The sequence below is a fragment of the Eutrema salsugineum genome, unplaced genomic scaffold (genome assembly GCF_000478725.1).
Source record: "Eutrema salsugineum unplaced genomic scaffold, Eutsalg1_0 scaffold_5, whole genome shotgun sequence".
NCBI lineage: Eukaryota > Viridiplantae > Streptophyta > Magnoliopsida > Brassicales > Brassicaceae > Eutrema > Eutrema salsugineum.
Genome location: NW_006256612.1, coordinates 5177593 through 5200998, shown reverse-complemented (window position 1 = coordinate 5200998; position 23406 = coordinate 5177593). Strand labels below are relative to the sequence as shown.

At 35.6% G+C, this 23406-nt stretch overlaps 6 protein-coding genes, 1 non-coding gene and 1 pseudogene across 26 annotated transcripts in view; 4 read left to right on the top strand and 4 right to left on the bottom strand.

The window, feature by feature from the left end:
* The window catches only part of LOC18992192 (nudix hydrolase 15, mitochondrial), an 11715-nt gene extending 6655 nt beyond the window's left edge, over window positions 1-5060 (bottom strand). For 6 of the 19 annotated variants that reach the window (XM_024153278.1, XM_024153286.1, XM_024153291.1 and 3 more), the window contains exons 1-8: window positions 4449-4903; window positions 4045-4187; window positions 3576-3695; window positions 3068-3488; window positions 2419-2972; window positions 2242-2303; window positions 766-1780; window positions 597-659 (exon numbers count right to left, since the gene is read on the bottom strand). In XM_024153278.1, the coding sequence (XP_024009046.1) occupies window positions 3264-3488; window positions 3576-3695; window positions 4045-4187; window positions 4449-4827 (867 nt within the window). In that variant the 5' untranslated portion in view covers window positions 4828-4903 and the 3' untranslated portion in view covers window positions 597-659; window positions 766-1780; window positions 2242-2303; window positions 2419-2972; window positions 3068-3263. Of the gene's footprint in view, window positions 1-596; window positions 660-762; window positions 1781-2241; window positions 2304-2418; window positions 2973-3067; window positions 3489-3575; window positions 3696-4044; window positions 4188-4448; window positions 4905-4933 lie in introns of those variants that run through there. The other 13 variants (XM_024153296.1, XM_006415561.2, XM_024153295.1 and 10 more) reach the window with 13 other exon arrangements.
* On the top strand, window positions 542-1081 carry LOC18992194. Its single transcript, XM_006415564.2, has 2 exons — window positions 542-649; window positions 745-1081. Exons 1-2 carry the CDS (start codon window positions 542-544, stop codon window positions 991-993), a joined length of 357 nt encoding a protein of 118 aa, XP_006415627.1. The 3' UTR covers window positions 994-1081.
* TRNAP-UGG lies at window positions 1907-1978 on the top strand. The gene has a single exon. It is a non-coding gene; the product is annotated as a tRNA-Pro (tRNA).
* A 1360-nt stretch (window positions 5061-6420) lies between the features above and the next one.
* LOC18992191 (heavy metal-associated isoprenylated plant protein 4) lies at window positions 6421-8101 on the top strand. The gene is made up of 4 exons (XM_006415560.2): window positions 6421-6621; window positions 7226-7431; window positions 7519-7606; window positions 7701-8101. The coding sequence occupies exons 1-4, from the start codon at window positions 6501-6503 to the stop codon at window positions 8090-8092; spliced, it is 807 nt and encodes a 268-aa protein (XP_006415623.1). The 5' UTR covers window positions 6421-6500; the 3' UTR covers window positions 8093-8101.
* Window positions 8102-10782: 2681 nt separating this feature from the next.
* LOC18992190 (protein SPEAR4) lies at window positions 10783-12059 on the top strand. The gene is made up of 5 exons (XM_006415559.1): window positions 10783-11151; window positions 11254-11361; window positions 11459-11541; window positions 11630-11789; window positions 11868-12059. Exons 1-5 carry the CDS (start codon window positions 10783-10785, stop codon window positions 12057-12059), a joined length of 912 nt encoding a protein of 303 aa, XP_006415622.1.
* A 300-nt stretch (window positions 12060-12359) lies between these two features.
* Window positions 12360-14082, bottom strand: LOC18992189 (annotated as a pseudogene).
* A 700-nt stretch (window positions 14083-14782) lies between these two features.
* LOC18992188 (sodium/calcium exchanger NCL1) lies at window positions 14783-17159 on the bottom strand. 2 transcript variants are annotated; one of them, XM_006415557.1, is made up of 8 exons: window positions 16769-17159; window positions 16522-16685; window positions 16373-16433; window positions 16097-16278; window positions 15869-16008; window positions 15521-15776; window positions 15144-15437; window positions 14783-15052 (listed from the first exon to the last, which is right to left on the bottom strand). In XM_006415557.1, the coding sequence occupies exons 1-8, from the start codon at window positions 17157-17159 to the stop codon at window positions 14783-14785; spliced, it is 1758 nt and encodes a 585-aa protein (XP_006415620.1). The 2 variants fall into 2 exon arrangements, with proteins under 2 accessions (XP_006415620.1, XP_024008904.1); XM_024153136.1 differs by lacking the exon at window positions 16373-16433 and having other exon boundaries at window positions 16097-16281; window positions 16500-16685.
* A 1343-nt stretch (window positions 17160-18502) lies between these two features.
* Window positions 18503-23389, bottom strand: LOC18992187 (apoptosis inhibitor 5-like protein API5). The gene is made up of 17 exons (XM_006415556.2): window positions 23318-23389; window positions 23014-23125; window positions 22627-22788; window positions 22268-22367; window positions 22119-22184; window positions 21824-21915; window positions 21396-21470; window positions 21148-21297; window positions 20488-20553; window positions 20329-20394; window positions 19963-20073; window positions 19689-19778; window positions 19507-19613; window positions 19303-19417; window positions 19140-19205; window positions 18949-19043; window positions 18503-18812 (listed from the first exon to the last, which is right to left on the bottom strand). The coding sequence occupies exons 2-17, from the start codon at window positions 23101-23103 to the stop codon at window positions 18620-18622; spliced, it is 1644 nt and encodes a 547-aa protein (XP_006415619.1). The 5' UTR covers window positions 23104-23125; window positions 23318-23389; the 3' UTR covers window positions 18503-18619.
* Between the last annotated feature and the right edge of the window lie 17 nt (window positions 23390-23406).

Genomic DNA, 23406 nt, shown 5'->3' with positions numbered 1-23406 from the left:
AACAAAAGAGCAAATGAACATATATTTTCAGAAGAAAACTGATTAAAACCTTAATTTCTTTAATAATCCATCCAAAATAAGTATATCGAATTTTGAAGAAGCAAAAAAAAAAAGAACCAAATTCAAACCAAAACCAATAACATTTGGCTTCTTATACTTCATATACCGAAAACATACATACATTTGGATTGAATAGTTTAGGTCAACCACTCACAAAATCTAATATGAAGATTTAGTAGTCAACGGAATAGAATAAAAAGGGGTAGGTGTGGTGGGTTAGAAGACATTTGCATAATTTTGCATAACCAACCAAATCTAGTGTTTTATGGTTTAAGCCGAACTAAACCATAGAGAGAAGCCACATACACACATATAACTGCAACAACCACTACCTCTCCACAAGAGAGGTTCACCCAACTCGACCAGACCAGACCCTTATTAGGATTAGTTACCTAATAATTCCCCCCTTGAATCTCGAGTGCAAGTTAACATATATATATATACAAATTTATGGAGGGAGTCTTTAAAAAATCGAAGCAACATGTCTTGCAAAGGAGAGCTTGTGTTGGGTTTAGAGGAAGGATTGTTTCTCTTACCTTCAAACCTCTTCAATGAAGTCTTTCTTGATTGCATCGCTCCATTCCCACAGGTTTTTTATTCTGTTACATAGCATCATAAAGTCATGAGATTATTATTAAAGTAAAGTATGTCTAACGAATCAATCTTCACTAAATAAATTGACAGAGTTATAGAGGAGGTAACTACTATGATCGGAAGCCAAGGACGAGGTACGCGTTGAATCACCATGGTTCCATAAAGAAGCCAAGTGATGAGGCCAGTGGAGGGCGAGATAAGGCACGTGGCACTGGAGTGTTCCTTCCTGCGAGACCGGTGAGTAGCTCAGAGGAGAAGAAGAGACCCAAGAAGAAGCTATGCCCTATCATCTCCTCTCAGTCCAAACAAGTCTTTCTTCCTAAAGAATGGGCTTATTAGCTAGTGTAATTAGCATTTATTTTACCTTGTGTATATCTTTTTACTGAACTATTTACAGAGGCTAAAACAAAAATAAGTTTAAATGTCCGTCTCTAGAGTTGGGATCTATGGATTCGTATAGGGTATGGGTTGATTAATACGCCATACCAATCAAATTAACAATACAATTCTAGCTTCAGTTCTCAAACATGAACATATGTATTTGACTTTTGACACTAAGCATTGTGGAAGCACTAGATAAGAAGCATCGCCCAAATCCATTACTAACAAAACAAGCAAGTAAACATTTCAGTTAAAAGAGATCTCATAGATTAGATCCAACTAAGACTAAACTATTTGTTTAGTAAAAGTCAACAAAGGGAACGAGATCAATACATGACCAAATCTTCAACATGTTAACTTAAATAGTAAACAACAGGGCATTTGGTCTAGTGGTATGATTCTCGCTTTGGGTGCGAGAGGTCCCGAGTTCGATTTTCGGAATGCCCCCATTGACTTTTTGTAAAACATATGATCTAAATGCCAGCTAAAATGTTTCTTAGAAAATTAACCTTGATTTTTAACCACAGATTCTTCGCAGACCTTGTTCAAACTACAGACCACAACTCTCACTTTCATTTCAGAAACAGCCTTACAGTTTCATTATTAGTGCATCATGCAAAGAAATAACATATAAAAACATACCGCTGTCTCACGTCCAATATCAATAGGTAAGTCTTTCTAACCTGTAATTTCATATAGTGAAGACCGTAACCTTTTGTAAGCTGCCAATTTTTTCAAGATTGAGCTGCAGAAACAGCAGCACAGGAATCATGATTAAGCATCTAAAGAAAAAGCAAAAGGGAAGCAAATGTTCTCGTAAAGAAAAACAGAATGCAATTAGAATGCATCAACATAACAACATATAAAAACAGGGCATTTGGTCTAGTGGTATGATTCTCGCTTTGGGTGCGAGAGGTCCCGAGTTCGATTCTCGGAATGCCCCCCCCCCTTTGACTTTTTCTAAGTAGATGGTCATAAAGCTGACAATTTTTCAGTATAAGTTTGTCCTTTATTGCCTGGTTTTTTCAAGACAACATTCAGCAGTTCAACCTTATAATTCTACAAATTTTTAAAACAATCTTTTAGCATTAACCGCTGAAGGTCAACTAATAGAACTAGACCTAATACGTGGCTTTCTTCTTGGATTTTATAACATCACAACAATTTAAAAACAGAATCACCAAAAATAAAATAGATAGAACTTACCGTAACATTAGGTTGCCAGCCTCATCATAAAATGCATCTTGCGCGTAAACATTCTGTTAAGTCTTAAGGGCCGAACATCAATCAATTAAAATGATCCATAATTACATAATCTTCTTAAATAAAGAAACAAACAAAGGTACACTTATATCCACAAGCCATCATATTGAAGACACTTACAAGTGATGTACACTGTCGGATTCTCCACTAATGAGCAGCAAGAATAGGATAAGGATCGAGTTCCTGCCTTTAGAATGAGTAGTCAGTGCAAATTCCTGCCTTTAGAACAAGTCTATAGTGGGATTTGTTTAGGTAGATCCTTCCGATTCATGCATGGATCGAAGCCAGTCACAGACAAATAAACTGCCAGTGGAGAACCAGATAAAACCAAAAGCATGCAATAACAGGAAAAGAGGTCTCAATACAAAGAAATGGTTAATCTACTCGGCAATAAGTAATCCTAACTGAATTAACCACTGAAACACAACAAATCTATTCCAGAGATAACAGTGTAACTGATGTGTGAATTTGAAATAACGGCTATTAATACAGCTAATAAAAATCATATCATAAGGTTCATGAGACCAATTTGTTTTCAAATGCGCTCAGGATACAAATATATTCAGCACACGTTCTATAATGGAAAATGAGCGTTTGAAGGTGAGTCTGAGTTCTCCACCAAATCCACGATTGAGGGTCATGTTTGCCTAAAACCAGAACCAGCCAACTGTTCTCTGAATCACAATAAAGCATTTGTGGAAACAACTCAGAAATGAAGTCTAGACAAAACTGCGACATAATTATATCAAATTCAAGAATACAGACTAACCGAGATCATGAAAGACAGACACCCCTCCAATTATCTCCTCATTGGCTTCTGCGTCTACATAAATATATATAAGCAAGTAGCCTAGTTCTTGATTCACTGGTACAGAATCAGTTGTACGGAGTGTCATTGTCTTTTAGTTGATTTTCTAGCGGAAGAAGACCAATCTAGGAAAACATCATTCGAAAAATTATGTTCATTAAGGCATACAAGTATGTTTTTCTACCATTTTAGGGTACTTAAACTTAGGGCACTGCTCGATGAAAGCAGGTGGTCTTTGATAAGTCACAGATGCAGCTCTGATCAAAATCCCAGCAGTTAAACCCCATATCATATAATCTTTATCTCCTGTTCTGTAGTCAAAGTAGTGGATCAAATACTTTTCGCCCATCCACTCTCTCTCTTCAGATCTCCGGTTCTCATCCTGGACAAAATAAGTTCAAGCAATGATGCTTCAGAAGGAAAAACACAACTAGAGCTAAAGTAACTTGATAAGAAAAACAAGAGGAACCTTAAGGAACATTTCCAAGGGTGCATCAAACACAGCTTCCACTTCCGCAGGATTTGGTGTCGGATTGAATGTTTTTTTGTCCCTCAAGATTCCTATCACAGGAATGACTCTAAGGAGATGCTGTAAGATAATGACGCGCATTATGTAAGAGAAATACCGACCAGAAATGGAGAATTATGCATCTCTCACTCACAAAATGACAAGAAAGCTTGACATACGGCAAGGAACATTTGCCTTATAGCCTTAACAAAACGACATTCTTCTGCAGTATTAACAGGACTCCTACTGAAGAACATTCAGGATCAAAAACTGGATAGTGTTTAAGAACGTCACTTAAGCTACCAAATTTCTGCTACTATGATATAATACAGCTAAGAATCAAATTTTGATAGAGTCATTGGTAGCTTATACTATGACCTTGGCGTTCAAGCACAGACATTAACCAAGAATCGGGAGCAGTTTTTGATACCTTGGACAGAAATGGTTCGAGAGAAGTGACAACATCAACAAGCGAAGGGTCTAATCCAATCTCTTCCTCGGCCTCTCTAGTTGCAGTCATCCCATCATCTTTATCATCCTCCTCCGCTTTACCACCTGGCAGTGAAACTTCTCCTGCAACCAAAAACACCATTTAAACGCTATCCTGAGCAGTAAGTTGATAGCAACCACCTCAAAATCAGACCAAGCACACTCTGTTTTTCAAATCTCAACGCATCAGGGAACGATTTCCAATTTCAAAGACGAGACCTTTAAAACTTCTGCCACAAACAGTAACATCCCTTTGTAATCTTATGTGATCTGGGGCAGCTCAGAAATGATTTCTAGATACAGTTATACTCAAAAGAAAAGCCAAAACGAGAAGCGAGCACAAACCCGAGTGAGTAGACAATCTAGAAGACCTCTTAGTGAGGATGACGCGCAAATCTCCATCGTCTCCTTCGAAGATACAGATCAAAACAGCCGCTCTCTTCGGTTTGAACCTCTCAGGGTCTTTCAGAATCGGAGCCATAGATTCCTGTAACCCAACCTGCGAAACCACTTTCCCGGCGGTCTCCTGATCTGCCTGCGTCTCCTCGGCGTCGTCGAACGAAGAAGAAGGCGGCGGCTTGTACAGGCGCAGTTGCTGGGCCAAGGCGGCGAGTCGAGAAGACCCACCGAAAGAGGAAGTCGTCGCCGTCACCGCAGGCTCCATGGAATTGCAGAGAAAGGTTGTGCGTGCAAGTGAGGGAAGCCTGCGATGGAGTAGAAACATCAAAAATCCGCCGATTGCGAAAATGGATTCTGTGTTGCAAAATCTAAATCATAGGAAAAGATTTCAACAATCAATTAGATTAAAAAAAATTGGAGAAATTGGGCACCTCCTCGTGAGCCACGTGTTGTCTCGTCTTCTTTCGCTCGTGGGGAAGCTTCAGAAAAGTAGGAAGCTTTATTGTTTGTGACTCACTGACTATCAAAGCATGAATCTTTGAAACTACAATCTTTTTTGGTGCTAAACTATAACAAAGTTATATTTGTGTTTCTAAACTCTAAATTATTGTAAGTAACAATTATTGATATAATAATAAATCAGTGTTAAAAAATCAATCTAAATTAGTATCTTTGATGATTATGGAGATGGCGTTTGATAAGACTTTTCAATCTCGTTGAAACCTGAATTTACTATTTGACGTTGGACTGGGATCGATTAATTATCATTGTTCCTGAATTTACTATTTGACGTTGGACTGGGATCGATTAATTATCATCGTTACAAATCAATTGTCATCGCGCTCTCTCTTGCGAAACAACAACAAAAAAACTATAAGGTTTAACTCATAGTTTACGAACGTTTAAGTCCTAATTGTAAGATCTTTTATGCGTTAGAGGTTGGATCGCCACTCATTTAGCGCCAAGTGCATCGTTGTCACTTTCACTTATATGATTTGCTAGCTAGCTTAATCGAAACTAAAATATCAATACAATTAATTGGAACTGGTAAACCACCCTTGAAACATTTAACCCAAGTAATTGAAAAGTTGGCACAGTCAAATGGATTTTTCTCCTATCTGTATTAAACCAGAATGGTAACGTTTTTCCTATATTTTATCATATATGAAACATAGTAGAAATGTTAAAAAAATATCTTTAAAAAAAAATATCCGTGATCAAACTTTGGAAAAAGTATATTTTAGTCTGTTCGTGCCTCATGAACATATTTTACTCTGTGGTTTAAAATTAAATATATAGGTTGACAAAAAAAAGCTTGGTAATAGGCCAAATGGAATGTATCATGTATGTACGTATTAAATAGAATATGAAAATTCAACTTCAAATTTAAAACCAATTAGCGATAAGTTAAAAAGCCCAAGTTCTATTTAAATTTCTGATGTAAAATTCTAACACGCTCCTTCAAGTTCAAGATGATGGCTCTTATCAGTCCATTTTGAATCGAATCTGATTTTAGGACCGATAATAATAAATCTTTCTTGGATCACCTTTATTAGGTCAACAAACGAGGTTTTAATATTATATTAAATTTTATGTATTTCCAACTTAAAATTAATTGGCGATAAGTAGAGAGATCCCATACAATAACACTATTTTATGATATTATTATTTCCGTACGTGGTTAGTTTGTTATGTATTTTACCAAAAAATGTTTGTTATGTACAATCGCAAAAAAGAAACCACAACAGTCTTTGAACCTTTAAACTCAAACCAAACCTATTTATTGTCTCAGAAAACTTGTCCTTTTTCAAATTATATTATAGTAGTTTATAGATAACTTCTATCAGACTATTTCTTGTTGTGATTGAATTCCTACTTCTTGTTTTTTCATTGGCGTTTTCTACGAGCAGTTGTTCAGACCAAAGAAAAAGCAAACAAAGCATCATAATAATAATTTGAATCGGACCAAACTAGAATTTAGAGTTTTAGAACAAAACAATGGGAGAAAAAGAAGAGAAGAAGGAGAAAGGCGAGGAAATCATCACTGCCGTTTACAAGGTTCACCTTCACTGCCGGAAATGTGCATGCGACATCAAAAAGCCTCTCCTTCGATTCCAAGGTTAAGCCTCATATACTTCGCACTATATAAGTCCCCTAGTTTTCAAGACCATCAAGTTGATATATATATATATATATATATACATATATATATAATTGTATAGTACTTCAACTAGTATATTAGTATAGAGAGAGAAAAAACTAGTATAGAGAAGAAGAAAAAATTAGTATAGAAAGAGGATGGTTATTATTGTCTCTCTACATGAGGTCTCAACTTTGAATCCCTTGGATGTGAACCATGTGGTGGAGTATTGAGTTGTTTACATTTGCTTTCTACTGCATGTCGTTCGTAGGGAATTTTTTGTTAATCGGTTTTTAATTTTGTTCCCGTGTCCAAACTGTTGTAGAGATTATTTGCATGATGGATAGATAATAATCCATAGGCAAATTAGACAGTAACAGAGCTTAATTTAAACTTTAGTTGATCGATCTCAACCAACAATATGATCATTTTAAATGGGTAGAATACCATTAATTATATCATCACATTTTGGTTGTCCTTGAGAAACTTATTCTTGATTTATTCACAAGCGTGTGTTAAACTATCATTTGGAGGATTCATAGTGCTCTAGTTACATTTTGGTTAATAATAATTAATATTTTAGGGGTTCATGGTGTGGAATTTGATTTGGAGAAGAATGAAATCAAAGTTAAAGGGAAAATAGAAGTCGTGAAGATTCACAAGCAAATCGAGAAATGGAGCAAGAAAAAAGTTGAACTCATCTCTCCCAAACCCTCTGAGGTCAAGAAAACCACCACTACAACAACTACAACTACTGTTGCAGAGAAGAAAACTACGGAGGTCAAAAAGGTAAATTTGCTACCATAATCTCGTACCACATACCCCATGTATGCATGTGAATGGGAGTTATGAGCGTTTTCTTTTAACAATCTACAGGATGCTATTCGCACGACAATACTAAAGGTACATATTCATTGCGCAAAGTGTGACAAAGATCTTCAGAACAAACTTTTAAAGCACAAAGGTGAGTTCGGGTTTGATATAATTTGAAAATAAACAATATCACATTTCTATTTTGGATATTGGTCGGCTTCTAACTTTATTGATTTAATTGGCAGCTATTCACATTGTAAAAACCGATTCAAAGGCGCAAACGCTAACGGTACAAGGGACGATAGAATCCGCAAAACTTTTAACCTATATAAGGAAGAAAGTTCACAAACATGCAGAGATCATAAGCTCAAAGACAGACGAAGAGAAGAAGAAAGAAGAAGAGGAGAAGAAGAAGAAGGAAGAGGAAAAGAAGAAGAAGGAAGAAGAGGAGAAGAAGAAGAAAGAAGAGGTGAAAGTAGAAGTGACCAAAACGATTACCGAAACTGTGGAGTTAAAAGAGAAAATAAAAGTGGAAGGCCAAAAGGATAAAGATGGAAACATACCTTACTTTGTCCACTACGTCTACGCTCCACAGTTGTTTAGTGATGAAAACCCTAATGCCTGTTGCATTGTTTAGACATCTAGTTACAAGGTTTAATGTTTGTTATACATGAGAAATTAGCCAACATTTTTATCCAGAAATGCATACGTTTAATTTAACATGATTTATAGTATTTTTCTTTTGATCATGGAACTTGGCTATACATATACTTTTCACGTAAATCATTAACTTAATTATTACTTTTCATATTTTTTTTCACCGTGTGGAGATACCGTATATGATATATTGATTATTAGCTGAAAGAATGTGATATCAAAATATTTTGGAAGAAAATAAGCGACTAATTTCTTAATAAGAGCATTTTATGTTTACTGTATATCGCATTTTGTATTTCATTAGACTGTTTTTCAAAGATAATGTGTTTTGAAATTAGTTTTTGTTTATGAACTTTAAATTTGTTTAATATGTTGTGATGTTGTATTCCGCAGTCATTTTTATAAACAGTCGAATTAGTTAAATATTAAATGATATCTTTAAAAAATTACCTAACTTTTACACTTTTAACTAAAATGTTTCATATTGTAAAACGGATAAAGTACTTCCATTTATCGTAATTAACATATTTGGATTTCTATTTTAATCATTTGGGCTTTTGGAATTTCTCGGATTTAAAAGCATAAGAACTTAATATAAATTACATGTTAAAAGAAAGAGATGTGAAGCTTTTTGATCTACCACATACATATTGATAATGAAAAATTTCTAGTAGCACTGGTTTCGATTTCTTTGTAAGCTTAAACAAGAATTGAAATTTAATTGGCATGTTAGACGAGCAAAATCAATTTAGACAAATAAGATATAAAAAGAAACATATATTTACAGATTCAAACGGACAACACACTTTAAACAATTAACTAATGTGGAACATCCATATTTTCGAGGTTGTAAGAACCGGAAAGAGCCTATTACTAAACGATGAGATTTTTGTGTCATTATCCCATATCTATAGTAAATGCTGTATCTTTTCATATTTATTTTCTCTATTTTTATACAGATCTTTGTCTTATATTCTTGTTCTTAGTTGGTAGATAGATATCTTACGATCAAAATTAATTAAATGCTGGCTATATTGATGTGTAATCTTTATATAAGCTTCCCCGCAAGATATATAATCTTTCTTATTTTGAGAAATGAACTAATTACTTACTTCAGAAAGGTTGGTCAATGTTATATGACAGATAAGTGCTAATTGACCAGCCGGAAGATTTGTTTCTTTCTTTTTTACTCATTTCTTTTCACATCAAAACTTTTCTAGTATGTATATTAGTATTTTTTTTTTTTTTTGGGTGGCATGAAGAACTACGCCTCTCTGTTCGCTGCATTTCTCTCAGCCTTTAAAAATAGAAATTACGTAAATTTACTTTCTTAGTCGTCGTTTGACGTATTTTTCTGCTGTTCAGATTATATATTTTACCAATTAGGGTGTCCCAAATATTTTTGACATGAAGCCGTAATCACAAACCTTAACTTGTACCTACGTGTACCTGCGTACAACTTGTACGTGTACAAGTTGATTACAACACAGTAAAGACAAGTAATGAAAACAAATTTCTGAGTAAAATTAACGATAATCACACATACCTTATTTATAATCAAATAAATAAAAACTTTATTTTGTTTCAAAAAAAATAATAAAACTTTAGTTTCATCAGGTGAAGCATAAATTTGTAGGAGGACCATATGCCAATATGAAGATGATCCCATAACCAGTTTAGAAAATAATCATAAATTATACGTCTGAATGATGTAACTTTATTTTTCAGTCTTTATCATAGATAACATGTTGCACAGAAATTAAAAAATTGCCCCCGCAATAATTTCAATAGATATGACTTATATAACCATGTTCTAACAGAAATAAAGAGTAAACGACAAGAAACCTATGGAAACTAACTATCTCAAGTGGGATTCAAATACAAAAATCAAATTATTGAGGGAATCCCCCAAAATTCCAATTTATGAAAATGATTTCAGATGATCTTCAGATTCCCGAAGTAAAAGTCTTAACATATATTATATAAATCCCCAATTTAACGTTCTATCATGATCGGCAGCTTCCAAAATTGCAATAAAAGCCCTACAACTTTGCAAATGAACGGAGACTAACCTATTTCTTCTACTTTTGAGTGGATTGTAACATTCATATTAAGTTCATAACAATTTACACCTTCGCCGATATCCCCTAATTATCAACCGTTCATGTCTAAAAGAGAGAGAGAGAGGATACTGATGTTACGTATTAAGTTTTGAAGATGAATTTTTAAATTTAGAAAAATTATAGGCTTATCAGGCAATTTCAAAGTTCTTTCTTGAAATGAAGCCAAAACAATAATTACATTGAAGAAAGCACACAACTATTTCAAAGAGAAAATCGCGGAAATAAATGCTCTCGCTGTCCAGGTGTTCATAACAAAAGAGTGCATGAGAGAGAGAGAGATCTTAAGAAAGCTAAAAACATGGAGGTTGAAAATTCCATAAATCTCCAGAACTTTTCTCACTGCGAAAGAAGAGCCGATTTCATCTCAGATTTACTTCCCCTTCAATCTCTCCGATTTTTAATGACTTTTTATTTCTTTCTTCTTTTGCCACAACCTTATTTTCTCTCGTTTCTTATATAAACTGTTTCTCTCTCTGTGTGTATGTATCATCTCAGATAAACTAACACTGATCAAGAAATATCAAAACCAAAAAAAAAAAAACAAAAAATGTGTAGTAAGACAAGCAGTGGAAGAAGGTATGGAGACGATGATTACTCTGGTTTGTGTCCCAAGAAACAGAAACATAACCCTAACAATAACAATAATAATGGAAGAAGAAGAGTCCCAAGAAGAGGTCCTGGTGTCGCTGAACTCGAGAAGATCCGTCTCGAAGAACAACACAAATCTCCGTCTCTACAACTTCCATCTCCTCCTCCTCCGCCGCCGCCGGAAAAACCTCCGTCGGCGTTTCTTCCGACATCCACCGAGAGAACCGGTCCGGTTTTCCCGTTCTCTTCTTATTTCTCAACCGGTTCTTTCCCTGATGATCTGATCCCTCCGGCTCCGGTTTTTCAGAGGAATCACTACCTTCCACCGGTAAATACTCGGAAAAAGAACACATTTTTAAAAACTGAAAATTCGAAATTTTTTGTTTTTGATTGGATTATTGTTTGTTTGTGTGTGTGTGTGTGTTTACAGATGAATCTATCTAGTCCAGGATCAGGAGGATTCTATCAGTTTATAGAGCCTCCTTTAAACCAAACATCTCGCCTCAACAATGTCTCTCAATTTCTAGACGAAGAAAAGGTTTAAACATCATTTATAAAAACGAAATCAAACTAATCAATTTTGAGTTTTAGTTCTTAATTACTTTAATCTTCTATTAATATATTCTCTATAACAGATGGTGGCTGCGAAGAGGCCATGGCATTATATCGCAGAGACCACCACGAAATGTAGTGTTGGACCGACTATAACCATCTCAAGGTCTGTTTATTTAAGGCTTAATCACTTTCTTATATGCTTAGAAGAGTTCAAGTTTCTTTACTTCACCTCTTTTTTCAAAAAAATTCAGAGATGATGGTAGACAAATCAAGCCACTAGACCACCAAAGGTTGAAAAATCATTTTCATGATTCAGGAAACACAATTAGAAATCCAATCACCATTGATTCTCCTTCTCCCGCAACTCCGATTATACGAAATTCTTCACTCGATTTTCCTCTCTTCGTACAGGTTAATGCAGTTTCTGTATGTTTTTTTTATAAGTTTGGTTGATCAGTTTCAGTAATATTTTCATCTAACTATGAACAGAAAGAAGATTTTGATCATGAATTCTTGCCAAGAAAGACCGGTGCTAATTTTCCCTCAAACAGAAAACCGTTCTACAGCTTCTTGCCCGCGAGTGAGCAGAGTACTCGAGACCAAGATCTATCCTTTAGCTTGAGAACCGATAGATATGACACAGTCACTGATCACGGCATCGATCTTCGACTTAAGTTATAAGAAACTTGTTACCTAAGCAAATTTTGCTAAAATTTGAATCTTTATCTCAGTAGTTTCTGATATATAAACAAAGATTTAATATTTGTTTTCTTTACTAGACAAACATGATGCAAGTGAAAAAAAAATCCTTATGACTATACTTCATTTTCAAGATTAATAACTTAAAGACAAGGGAGACATACTTGGCTTCAAAAACCAAAACTTTTTTCAAGGCCCTGAATGTTTGACATCAATATAGAATCATAAACGTATCACATGCACAAGTTTTCAAACTTTTAGATATTGAGTTACAGTTTTTACTTAGAGACTTGAGAAATGGAAGTAAACAAGGAGAAGAGAGATAAAGTAGAGAGCAAAGGCCGTTACACAGATCCAAAACGGGTAAGTATAGATCTCACGTAAGCTGGTATGTCTATTATAAAGCCAACGATCACAACAATGACAACTTCAGTAGAATAATCCTAAGTCAACCCTCTCACGTAAACAATCGCCAATATATATACTTGAAATGCCAATCAGATTGTTCAATGTGACATCACTAAAGATCTCTACACAAAACAAAACCCACACACAAAAAAAAAAAACTCATTTACTTTTGAGTTTGGAGTGTTTTAAGCAATGGTGTTTGAAACAAAACTAACCTCAGAGAATGTCTGATGTGATTCTTGCCTTGTCTTTCTTGCGACAGAAGTGAGCAGACAAAGCTTTCTTTAAGTTTCTAACCAATGGGATCACTGCAAACACGACATAGAAAGAAGGAAACCCTGCTGATACAGACAAAATCTCGATGTTCATCATGAAAGGTCTTGCAAGAAACATAACACTCACGATTCCTACTATAACTTCAGTAGAAGCTCTCATTGTTCTCTTTGAGAAAAACTTCACAAAAAGGCTTTCTTTTGGTTGTTCCACCTTCAAAACTCCAACCGCTTCCTGCAACTAATTTATCACATAGAAGACGAAATAGACCATCTCGGAAATACCACTACAAAAAGAGCAATTGCTATTTTAGGAATCATGGGTTTCCAAATTTATTGGTAATAAGTAGATTGGTCCGTATCTATATTTTCACTTTGAATGTAAAACATTCTAAAAGAATGTAAATGAAATTATGAAAGTTTTTTTACTTACAGAATGTTTCTCATTACTTTGACACTCATTGTTATCGAATGTAAATTTGTAATGTTTTAACCACTTAGCAATTCCTTGTTCGAATTCGCTCTCGTATATTTCACCGTCTCTGTCTATGTCGAAATACTCAAGCAATGTAGTAGCAAGCTCATGTGCGTTACACTTCATACCTCCCAACTTCTCAAACTCAACCCTCATATTTTTCAGCTCAGAAATTTGGATCTTTCCGTCTTTGTTTACATCAAATTTATCAATCAATCTACAAAAATGACAACGAAGTAAGAATGCTAGAGCCCCTGAATAAAAATGAAACCATTTTTTGCTTAAAGATTAAATAGAAAACCTTTTCAAGGTCTCTTTACTTAGTTGTCCATCTCTTAAAAGGGTTTTCGGTGAAAAGCTCTGCAAATGCTTATGAACTTCTGACATGATCTCAAACCTCGCGTAATTTAAGATCTTCTCTTGGTCTGCTTTATCAAAATACTGCAAGTTTCGACAAACAAACAAAACAAAACACTATTCTTGGGAAAATCCTAAGGAGAGGGAAGACAATGCCGCCGTAGAAACCGACCTCGAAGATGACAAAGAGTTTAGACCTTCCTTCCGACAAGAAGTATTCACCGATCATTAAGAGAACACCAAAGGAGAAAACTTGGAAAACATATCCTGCAACATTGTCTGCACATGGCAGAAACCCGTAGACATGAATGCACGCATTCTTGGACACACGATTTGGCAGATCAAGACTGAGAAATTCGTGTTCAGAGCCGTCTTGGAATCCATCAGAGACCAAGATCGCGATTTTTTCAGTCACAGAATTCAGAACACGACAGTTCACACAAGATGTTAAAGATAGAGAAAGAACGGAGAGAAACAGAGCAAGACGTGCCATGGAAGTAAACTTGTAACAGAAACTGAGCAAGACGTGCAATGGAAGTAAACTTGGAATAGAGTTTTTAATGAGAAGGTTTGTCGGATTCGTCTCTTCTTACTCGAGCATATATATACACATAGACACAGAAACTAACCGAAAACTAATCTTACAATGTAGCAAGTTTTTTGTTTTTACTTTTTACGTCATGGAATAAAGAAAGACTCTCTTGGGTAAGTCAAGTGATCAAGACTAGCTCTTAATATATAAAGAAAGACTTTTTAGCTTCATATATTGTTGCATTTCAGAACGTGTGTTCAACCTCTCTCATTATAATATATATAGATTACTTTAGGGCTATTGACTTCTGAGTTTGGATTAAGTAACTACTACATATTAAGATGTGAAATCATCTCCACTACATTACCTTGATGTCATTTTAATTTCTTTTTGTCAGAACTCAACATATTGTTGTACACAAGACTCAAGACTCAATAAAACTATTGATTCATATTCTTGTGATATAACTAAGGATATGTAAAAGTAGCATTCATTTGCAGAACTTCCGCAAAGTTGGATAGAATTTGATATCATCATCAAAAAATGGAAACTTTATATCTCAAAGTTTAATACCAAAGAGTTTAGTAAACATAAAACGGAACTCTTGAAATACATAGTGGATCAAAATCTTGAGCAAAAAAGAAGTGGAAAGACACACTGACTATATGTTAGAGGTGAGAGTTTGGCTCTTGTCTAGAGAATTGAAATGGAGATAAATTAGTACAAGAGAGAAGAAGTACAAAGCAAAGGCCAAGACACATATCCAAAATGGATAAGTTGATCTCACATAGGCCGGTACACCTATTATGAGGCCAACAATCACAATGATGAGAACTTCTGTAGAGTAATCCCAAGTCAATCCTCTGAAGTATACAATCGCCAATATAATCGAAATTCCTAGCAGATTGTTCATTGTAACATCCTTGTAGATCTACAACAAAAAGAACCACGAAACTTCATTTACTTATTGAGTATCGATCGATACCAAGTCAATATAAATGGAGTATTGAACAAAACTTAACCTCAGAGAATGTATCTGAAGTGACTCTGGCCTTGTCTTTCTTGGAACAGAAGTGAGCAGACAAAGCGTTCTGTAGGTTTCTTGCCAAAGGGACCATTACAAAGGCAGCATAGAAAGAAGGAACTCCAGCCGATACAGACAAAAGCTGGATGTCTGTCATCAAAGGCGTTGCAAGAAAGATTACAATTAGAATCCCTACAATGACTTCAATGAAAGCTCTCAAGGTTCTCTTTGTGAGCAACTTAACAACAAGACTTTCCTTTGGTTTTTCCACCTTCAAAACTCCATCCTCCTCCTTGCAAAATTCAACATATATTTTATCCTCTTCTTGATTTATCTGATCAAACGCTTTGAACATGGATTATTGGGAAAACTTACAGCTCGGTTCTCTCTATGACACTCGGTGTTATCAAAACTGAATTTGTACTGTTTCAGCCATTTTTCAATGCCTCTCTCGAATTCAATCTCATCTATCTCACCATCTCTGTCCTTGTCGAAATCAGCAAGCAATGTAGTGGCAAGCTCATGAATGTCACACTTGACTCTTCCTAACATCCCAAACTCCAATGTAATCTCTTTTAACTCTGAAACTTGGATCTTTCCGTCCTTGTTTACATCGATTTTGTCAAACAATCTGTATAATTAATAACAACCAGTAACTAACAGTGTAAGATTACAGAAAAAAAAATGGGTTCTTAAAATTGGAGTAAAGAATGGATATAAAACCTCTTCAAGCTCTCTTTACTTAATTGTCCATCTCTTATAAGATTTTGAGGCGAAAAAATCTGCAAGTGCTTATGAACTTCTGACATGAGCTCAAACCTCGCGAGATCTAAGCTCTTCTTTTGGTCTGCTCTATCAAAATACTGCAAATTTCAACAAATGGTTAAAAAGATTAGGCAGAAAAATATATGAGTCCTGGAGCGTTAATTCTTTTCTTGGGAAGGCTCATACCGAATAAACAAAGTAGACAAGAGTTGCAGAAGCAGAGATTATGAGTGTGGTCAGAACGATAATATCATTCCAAGATTTTGTATCAAATATCTCAGTAAGTGTGACCATGACGAAAGGCAGTAAAGTCAATAGCATAATCCCTGCCGCTTTCTTGTTCTTAGGATCTGCTTCTACGCTAGCTCCTGCTTAGAAAACCGCACACAAGGAACAAACTAAGAAGATTTTCCAAAAGAATAAATAAAAGAATAGAGAAATCTGTAAGAAATAAAAACACACCAGCAAGGTTCTTGAATAGATTTTTTCCGTAGAAAAGATTTGGACTTAGACTCGTTGTGTCCTGTATCCAATGATTAAAAAGGCACATTTAATGATTCTGTAAATGCAACGAAGATGAAGATATTACAGAAGTTAGTTATTATCTGGACCTGTCCTCTTCTTATGGACTGATCTGATCTTGAACCAGACAAGCCGAAGACAACACAAGATCCCCATTGCATTGTCAAAGCAAAGACAGTGTATCCCACAGTAACTCCAACTTTATTATTAACCCTCGAGTTTGCGATTTCCCGGCTTCCCATTAGTCCAGTCGCTGAGATTCATGACAAAGATTGTTAAGATCATTCATTTGCAGTCAAAGAATCTTAAGAAGAGAGAAGAAAAATGACTTCTTACAGAGAAGAAGGGCTATTCTTGGGAACATTGTAAGAAGGGGAAAGATGATTCCGCCATAGAAACCGACCTCGAAGATGACAAAGAGCTTAGACCTTCCTTTAGACAAGAAGTATTCACCGACTATCAATAGACAACCAAATGAGAAAACTTGGAAGGCATATCCTCCAACATTGTCTGCACATGGCAGAAACCCATAGATATGTATACAAGCATTCTTGGAAACGCGATTTGGTGGATCAAAAGTGAGAATTTCATAGCTGGATCTCTCTTGGACGCTGTCAGAGACCAAGATCGATTTCTCCTCGGAAGAAGAACTCAAAGAACGACTGTTCACCGTCGAGATTAAGGCTATTAGAGAGATAAAAGACAGAAACAGAGCCAGACGTGCCATAAAAGGAAACTTTAGAACAGAGTTTTTCGTCAGCAGTTTGGGCAGATCTGTCTCTTCTTACGCGCATACACAGTTACACACACACGAAAACTAAGCGATGGAACGTGATTTATTATATATGGGGTTTCACATAATAAATAAAGAAAAGACTCTTTATGGTGAATTAAATTGATGAAGATGACGTTAATACTAAAAAACTTGACTTTTGACAATTATTGAGACTTAATTTAAAAGAACGTGAGTGACACCCAATGTTTAAAAAATGGCTAGGCGGTGGCTAGGTAGGCGCTAGGATAGGCGGATTAGTCGGAGATTAAGCGGAGTCTAGGGGTTAGCGAAATTTTCGTTAATTTTTGTAAATTTTTTATCTATATATCATTTTTTTAAAAAAGTTTTAATTGTTTTCTTAAAAATTATTTTATCAAATTTTATGTTTGAATAAAAAGTAAAAAAAATTAATAAATAAAATTATAGAATAAAGTTCAACAAAGAAATCAAACTAAAAATCATCAAATTTTTCAAACTAAAATAAGTTTTAATCTAAAAACTTTAAAAATATAAAATAAAGAGAAATCTATATAACTTATTCTTCAAACACATCCATATCCACCACCTGCTCATTTTCAGACTTAAATTTAAAATCAATAGCTATATCATTTTCATCGTCGGAATCGATATCTCCTCTAGAGAATACAATATAGTTATATAATATATACAGATAGATAAAGAAAAGATTAAACAAACTCGTAGAGTTCAGCAATAGAGAATAATGATCCTCTCTTGTAGTTTATGATTATATTAAGTTATTAACCTTAATCCACGTTTCAAATCTTTTTTTTCTCTTTTTTTGTAAACCGATGTTAGTTTACTATCCAAAACTGTAAAAATTGACTGAAGAAAAGATAAAAATAGTTAGTCTGTTTTAGTCGATTTTACCGATTTAGTTCGATTTTTCTGATTTTCTCCGATTTTTTATTAAACCGAATCTGCTTCACTGATTTTATGAAAATCGGGTCGGCTAACCCGACTAGCCGCCTAGGCGGCCGCCTAGTCCGATTTTTTTAACACTGGTGACACCTCTTTACTTATTACTAGCAGGTGATTATTTGATGTAGAGAGCTATCCATGACTATTGACTTTTAAGTTTTAAGATTGGTTGGTTCAACGTGTGAATCAACAATTAACACAATCTAAAACAACAATTTGGTAGAACAGAGTTGTAGAAGACATGACAATTAGGCCGGCCCGAAGCTTTGTCGCATTAGAATGGCCGTTGACTTCTTGGAAGGGAATTTGTGTCAAGAAAAGTAAAGAAACCAAAATGATTCCAAGTTTCCAATATACTGTGTTCTTGGAAAGGGATTAATTTGTTAGTCGAATGTACGGAGCCTAAAAAATCCCCCAAAAGGACAAAACATACTGTGTTCTACTAGTGTCATAGAGAATCCTACGAAAGAAATTTACCAGTAGCCTCTTCCACGGCCACGGTCACGGCCACCACGTCTTCCTTGTCCTCGGCCTTGGCCTCTGTGACTGCCTCTACCACCACCGTATGAGATTCCCTCAAAAGCTTTGTTCATAGGCTGATGATTCTGCACACGTCCCTTCTTTGCGCCCACGTTATTGCCGGATCCATTTGCAGGCCGTTTTACTCTGTGGTAGCCAAAATGTAACATACAAAACATAAGTTTTTCCACATTTGGAATACAAGAAAACAGATCAGCAAAACTGAAAAGTTTATTTTTTTAGACCAAAAGAAGATTGTGAATTTGGTAAATTTGGCTTGTACCCAGTTGCTGTAGAGGGTAACGGCTTTGCGGCTTCTTTCCAAGAAAGGTTAACACTCTTGTCCCCGATAAAGGAAGGCGCTTTTGCATGCAAACCCTGTAACATTACAGACCGATTAAATTTACCTAACACACTTAATCCATTTACAGGTTACGCTCGAGAAAAAGGACGGAAAAATGGCTCTGTTTTCACCTTTGTCATTGCCAATATGTTATTGCAGGTCCTGAGTCCAGTTGTTGTATTCTGCTTCTTCGTTTTCTAAAAGCAGCAAGTTATATTAAACACAAAAAAAAGTATTAAACAAAAAGACGAGATGGAACTGGAAAAGACGGGAGTGAGAAGATTGTATTCTCACCAAGCTTGACTTCTCTTCATCTGTCTTGGCAGCCGACATGGCTTTGTTGTGCTCAGCCATTCCTTGAGTTAATTTCTTCATTGTTGCCTTGGTTAGATCTTCAACACTGGTCAATCTGCAACATCCGTTTTTATTATAATGGTAATCTTAGATAATTTAATCACAGTCTATTTCTTGTAAGAAGATAGTAAACTGCAAGAATACCTCTCAGTGAATTCTTGGTAAGACTCTGAGAAGTCCTCCCCGAGTCTATCTGATGGTTGCCCAGTCACTATCTTGTACCCGCAAAGGCTATTTGTTGCATTCGGAGCCTATATGTTCAACAGAAACACGTAAGTAAAAGGAAGAAAAAGAGACCTGCCATGCAGCTAAAAATAGTTGACAACCTTATGCGCCAAGTGATGAAGAACATATAACAGGCACTCCACATATGTGAAATTCATTTCTTCCCCAATTTTCCTGGCAGGCATGTATTTCTGAGCGCAAAGAGAGTGTGTCAATCTTCGTAAGATAACAGAAAAGTTGATAAGGCAAGTAGTGGTTACATTCAAAATGAGACTGGTAGAAAGAGAAATGACAACATTAAACAACCAATATGTCTATAAATTTATCTTTAAAAGTTGTGAAAAAACAAGATGGAATATGGTGCTTCAGAGGTACCTTTAAGAGTTGAACTATGTCGGGAAGCATCTGACGTGATACCTGTGCTGTTGTGTATGGCGAAATTTCAGCAAGAGCTCTGAGCAAATCAAGCTTCCTCTGCTCTGGCAGCTAGTAAAAAAAAGGGTTTGGTAAATATGCTGACCATGAAAGCTCAGCGTCTGGAGTAATAATATAGATTTTACCGAAAAAAAGAAGAGGATAGACATGCCGCAATATTTATATGAATAAATACATGCAAGTTTAAGAGTAATCAAGTTTCATTCCCTCAACGCCATTAACTATTCTTAATATACCCAAGATATTATGTACAGACAAAGAGACTGTCAAACACGTCAATGAAAACGGAATAAAACTACATTGTACCTTGTCAAAAGCGGGTATGATATGCTTGTTCAGGTAGTTAAGAAACTTGGTACCTTGAGCACCTCTCTGTTTAAGAAGGTAAATTAGTAAGATTTATGTTTCAAAGCATATTAACTATAAAATATCCGGTGCTACACAGCACTAACTTTGAGTTCATACCGCAAAGAATGGAAGAGCCGTTTGCAGGCATGATATAAACCTGTCAATATGATCTGAATCTGCAACCTGGAAAATATTTGGACATCAGAGGTAGTTCCACGGCACAAGAATGAAATCATTGAATGAAACTTTGAGAGACCCATTGAAACAGTGACTACTATCACCATATTAGGGTTAGAAATTTTCATATAGCTCTTCCCATGGAAACTAAAACAAATGCAATTCGGTTTCTATGACTCGCTTTCTAGAGTCAGTACAGTATATTGGAATTCAAAAAAAAAAAAAAAAAAAAAAAAAAAGCTGACTTCATGAAAACATTTTCAGGCATCTTTCTCACATAAGCACGTACTACCAATGCGACCTCACATCAAACATTCACGAAAGAAAAACAATTGAAACTGTAACATGTGCTAGAAAAGTAGAATTGCAAATGTAAAGATGGTATATCATTTATAAGCTTTTTGTCGAGAGAGGGTGAAGTTTATGCTACGGAAAGTATGCTTTTAATCTCACGAACATGCAAAAGACTAGCAGACTTCATTCCCAGATAACAACTACTTCTGCAACTGAGACATAAATAAACATCTTGGAAGAATAATCATTACTGCCATCATATCCAAGCAAGAAACATATATTTATCCCCTGACACGAGAAACTCACATTAAACTGTGAATCCAAATCAGCCTGTCCTTCAACAATTTCTACAAGTTCTTGCATTCTTTCTTGAGGCGCTTTCCCTCCAAAAATACTCAAACTTGTCAAGAATTCCATGAACATGTTGAATTCTTCTCCAGATACGTCTCCTAGGCTCTGGAAACTTCCAAAGAACGTCAGAAAAGGGCTATGAAAAGAAGGCAATACAAAGAAAGACCTTTGGCCACACTGAGTACTCTTTGTTTCTTTCTAACCTTTTTGATTAAATCGGTTATATGTCTTTCCATTTTCTCTTGAGGCTTTAACAATTCTCCTTTAAGAGGGAACACCTACATAGAGATACAATATCCATCAAAATAGGATAAGATATACGAAACCTTTCCAAGATAAACAAACTCTCCAAAACTTCCAAAATAAGAACCACTTTGCTAAATATGTGCTTATTTTAAGCATCTCATTTGTTTTAGCAGTATATTTGTGTACCTGGTCTTAGCAAGAACCAAAAGATTGTGTGCAATACAAGGCTACTTCATTGTTCATATCGACAGACAGAGATATCATTATAGGTCTAACTTGATGGTTGAAATAAAACAGAGAGTTATGAATTTCATTAACCAAGCCGAGGAAAGATATAGCGAGAACCTCAATAATAGGAAAAAAAATATGTAGAAAAGACTCTGACCTTATCTCTGATAAAGTTTAAGACCTTTTCGCGGATTTGATCGTCAGTAGTAAGAGTGGCCCCAGTATGCTTAAACAACGCAGTCAAAGATTCTACACCAAAAAGGTGAAATATAACGAAACATGAGAGGCCACTATGGTGCTACAATTACCATCAGTACCAAAATATTATATATCTAAGATTCTGAGCACGCCTCAAATCCTCTATAGGGTGGACCGAGTAATACTACAGATAGCAAAACCATAAGACTGAAATCATCAAACAACGAAGATAAGTGCAGAAGAAATTAAATTACCCTTTGTATCCTGCCGAAATAATGACGTAAAAGCCTTGTGCACAGCATCACGCTCCACCGATTCCTCTATTTGGATCATATTACTTCGAGTAAGATGGTGAAAACAAAACAGGTAGATCACGGTAAAATAAGCAAAATTTCAGAATTACCGGTATTTAGACATTGTACAAGAACATCAATTAACTTAGATATAAACTCAGGTGTGTCCTTGCTGAACAGCGGAAGCCCTCGGATGGCTTGAACACGTACCTACAAATAAGAAGAAAATAAGACTCTTTATCCTCTTGGAAATAAGAAAGATTGGTCTTGAGTCAACTCATGTGTCACATGGAACCAAACTATAAAGAACGTCACACACAGGACTGAAAATTTCATTTAACACAGTATGTTTAAACTGATCCAAGTTATTTATCCAAGATGTAACTTAGCTTGAGCATTACAAAACCAATCAATGTTCATACACTAGTGCACCTACATCTACGCATATATAAGAAGTATAGGTATATACCCCGATATCCACTTCTTCGACAATATCCAAGTACGCATCGAAAGCTTTCGTTGAGAGACCCGTAAAGAACTTGAAGTAGCGTGGAATAAGCTGCGCTCCAAGCTGTTTGGTTTTGATACTCGTCTTGGATAACTCGATAATCCCTTCATAATCTTGAACATTCTGCAAAACATGAGAATATTTTAGAAACCGATCAAAGCAAGCAGCCATAAAATCAATCACATCAGTATCCATTTCCAGACTGATTATACACAAATCATAAACCCTAAACCCTTTTGTCAAACCAGAAACGATTCGGGAAAACAATAAATAACTCAATCAAACAGATGGCGATTGATATCAAATCCATGGAAGAAAATTAAAACCCTAGGTAAAATAGAGGCGAACCTGAGACTTGTCCGTAGACGCGCTCAGGCGCGCGTCGTACTCATAAAGCTTCTCGATATGCTTGGCATCTTCGGAATATTGTTCTGACATTTCGGAGAGCTAGAGAGGAAAGCTGATATCGAGAAACAAAAAAATCGAAGCAGATGAGTAAACACACAGTTGGTTCGTAGAAAACAGAACCTATTCACATGTATTCACGTCTCTGTACTGTACACATAATAATAGTGAAACCAAACTTCGGGAGAAAGATGAAAAAATGCGGAAGAAGAAGAAGAAGAAAAATGAGAAGAAGATGAGACCGTACATGGCGATTTTAGAAGAGTGTTCTCTCGCAGAGTAGCCAAAGGGGTTCTTTTCTGTGCTTTTTGTTTTGCTCTCGCCCTTTGAAGAAGA

Bases quoted from the DNA above. Each gene is read 5' to 3' on its own strand.
- LOC18992194 (XM_006415564.2), top strand. From the start codon at position 542: ATGTCTTGCAAAGGAGAGCTTGTGTTGGGTTTAGAGGAAGGATTGTTT. The intron at 650-744 runs GTTTTTTATTCT...ATAAATTGACAG, and splicing joins GCATCGCTCCATTCCCACAG to AGTTATAGAGGAGGTAACTA.
- LOC18992191 (XM_006415560.2), top strand. From the start codon at position 6,501: ATGGGAGAAAAAGAAGAGAAGAAGGAGAAAGGCGAGGAAATCATCACT. The intron at 7,432-7,518 runs GTAAATTTGCTA...AACAATCTACAG, and splicing joins AAACTACGGAGGTCAAAAAG to GATGCTATTCGCACGACAAT. The intron at 7,607-7,700 runs GTGAGTTCGGGT...TTTAATTGGCAG, and splicing joins CAAACTTTTAAAGCACAAAG to CTATTCACATTGTAAAAACC.
- LOC18992190 (XM_006415559.1), top strand. From the start codon at position 10,783: ATGTGTAGTAAGACAAGCAGTGGAAGAAGGTATGGAGACGATGATTAC. The intron at 11,152-11,253 runs GTAAATACTCGG...GTGTGTTTACAG, and splicing joins GGAATCACTACCTTCCACCG to ATGAATCTATCTAGTCCAGG. The intron at 11,362-11,458 runs GTTTAAACATCA...TCTCTATAACAG, and splicing joins AATTTCTAGACGAAGAAAAG to ATGGTGGCTGCGAAGAGGCC.
- LOC18992188 (XM_006415557.1), bottom strand. From the start codon at position 17,159: ATGGCACGTCTGGCTCTGTTTCTGTCTTTTATCTCTCTAATAGCCTTA. The intron at 16,434-16,521 runs GTCCAGATAATA...CATTGGATACAG, and splicing joins AGTCCATAAGAAGAGGACAG to GACACAACGAGTCTAAGTCC. The intron at 15,438-15,520 runs GTAAGTTTTCCC...GAATTTTGCAAG, and splicing joins GTCATAGAGAGAACCGAGCT to GAGGAGGATGGAGTTTTGAA.
- LOC18992187 (XM_006415556.2), bottom strand. From the start codon at position 23,103: ATGTCAGAACAATATTCCGAAGATGCCAAGCATATCGAGAAGCTTTAT. The intron at 21,471-21,823 runs GTCAGAGTCTTT...ATCTCTATGTAG, and splicing joins TAAACTTTATCAGAGATAAG to GTGTTCCCTCTTAAAGGAGA. The intron at 20,554-21,147 runs GTGAGTTTCTCG...AATATTTTCCAG, and splicing joins ATTTGGATTCACAGTTTAAT to GTTGCAGATTCAGATCATAT.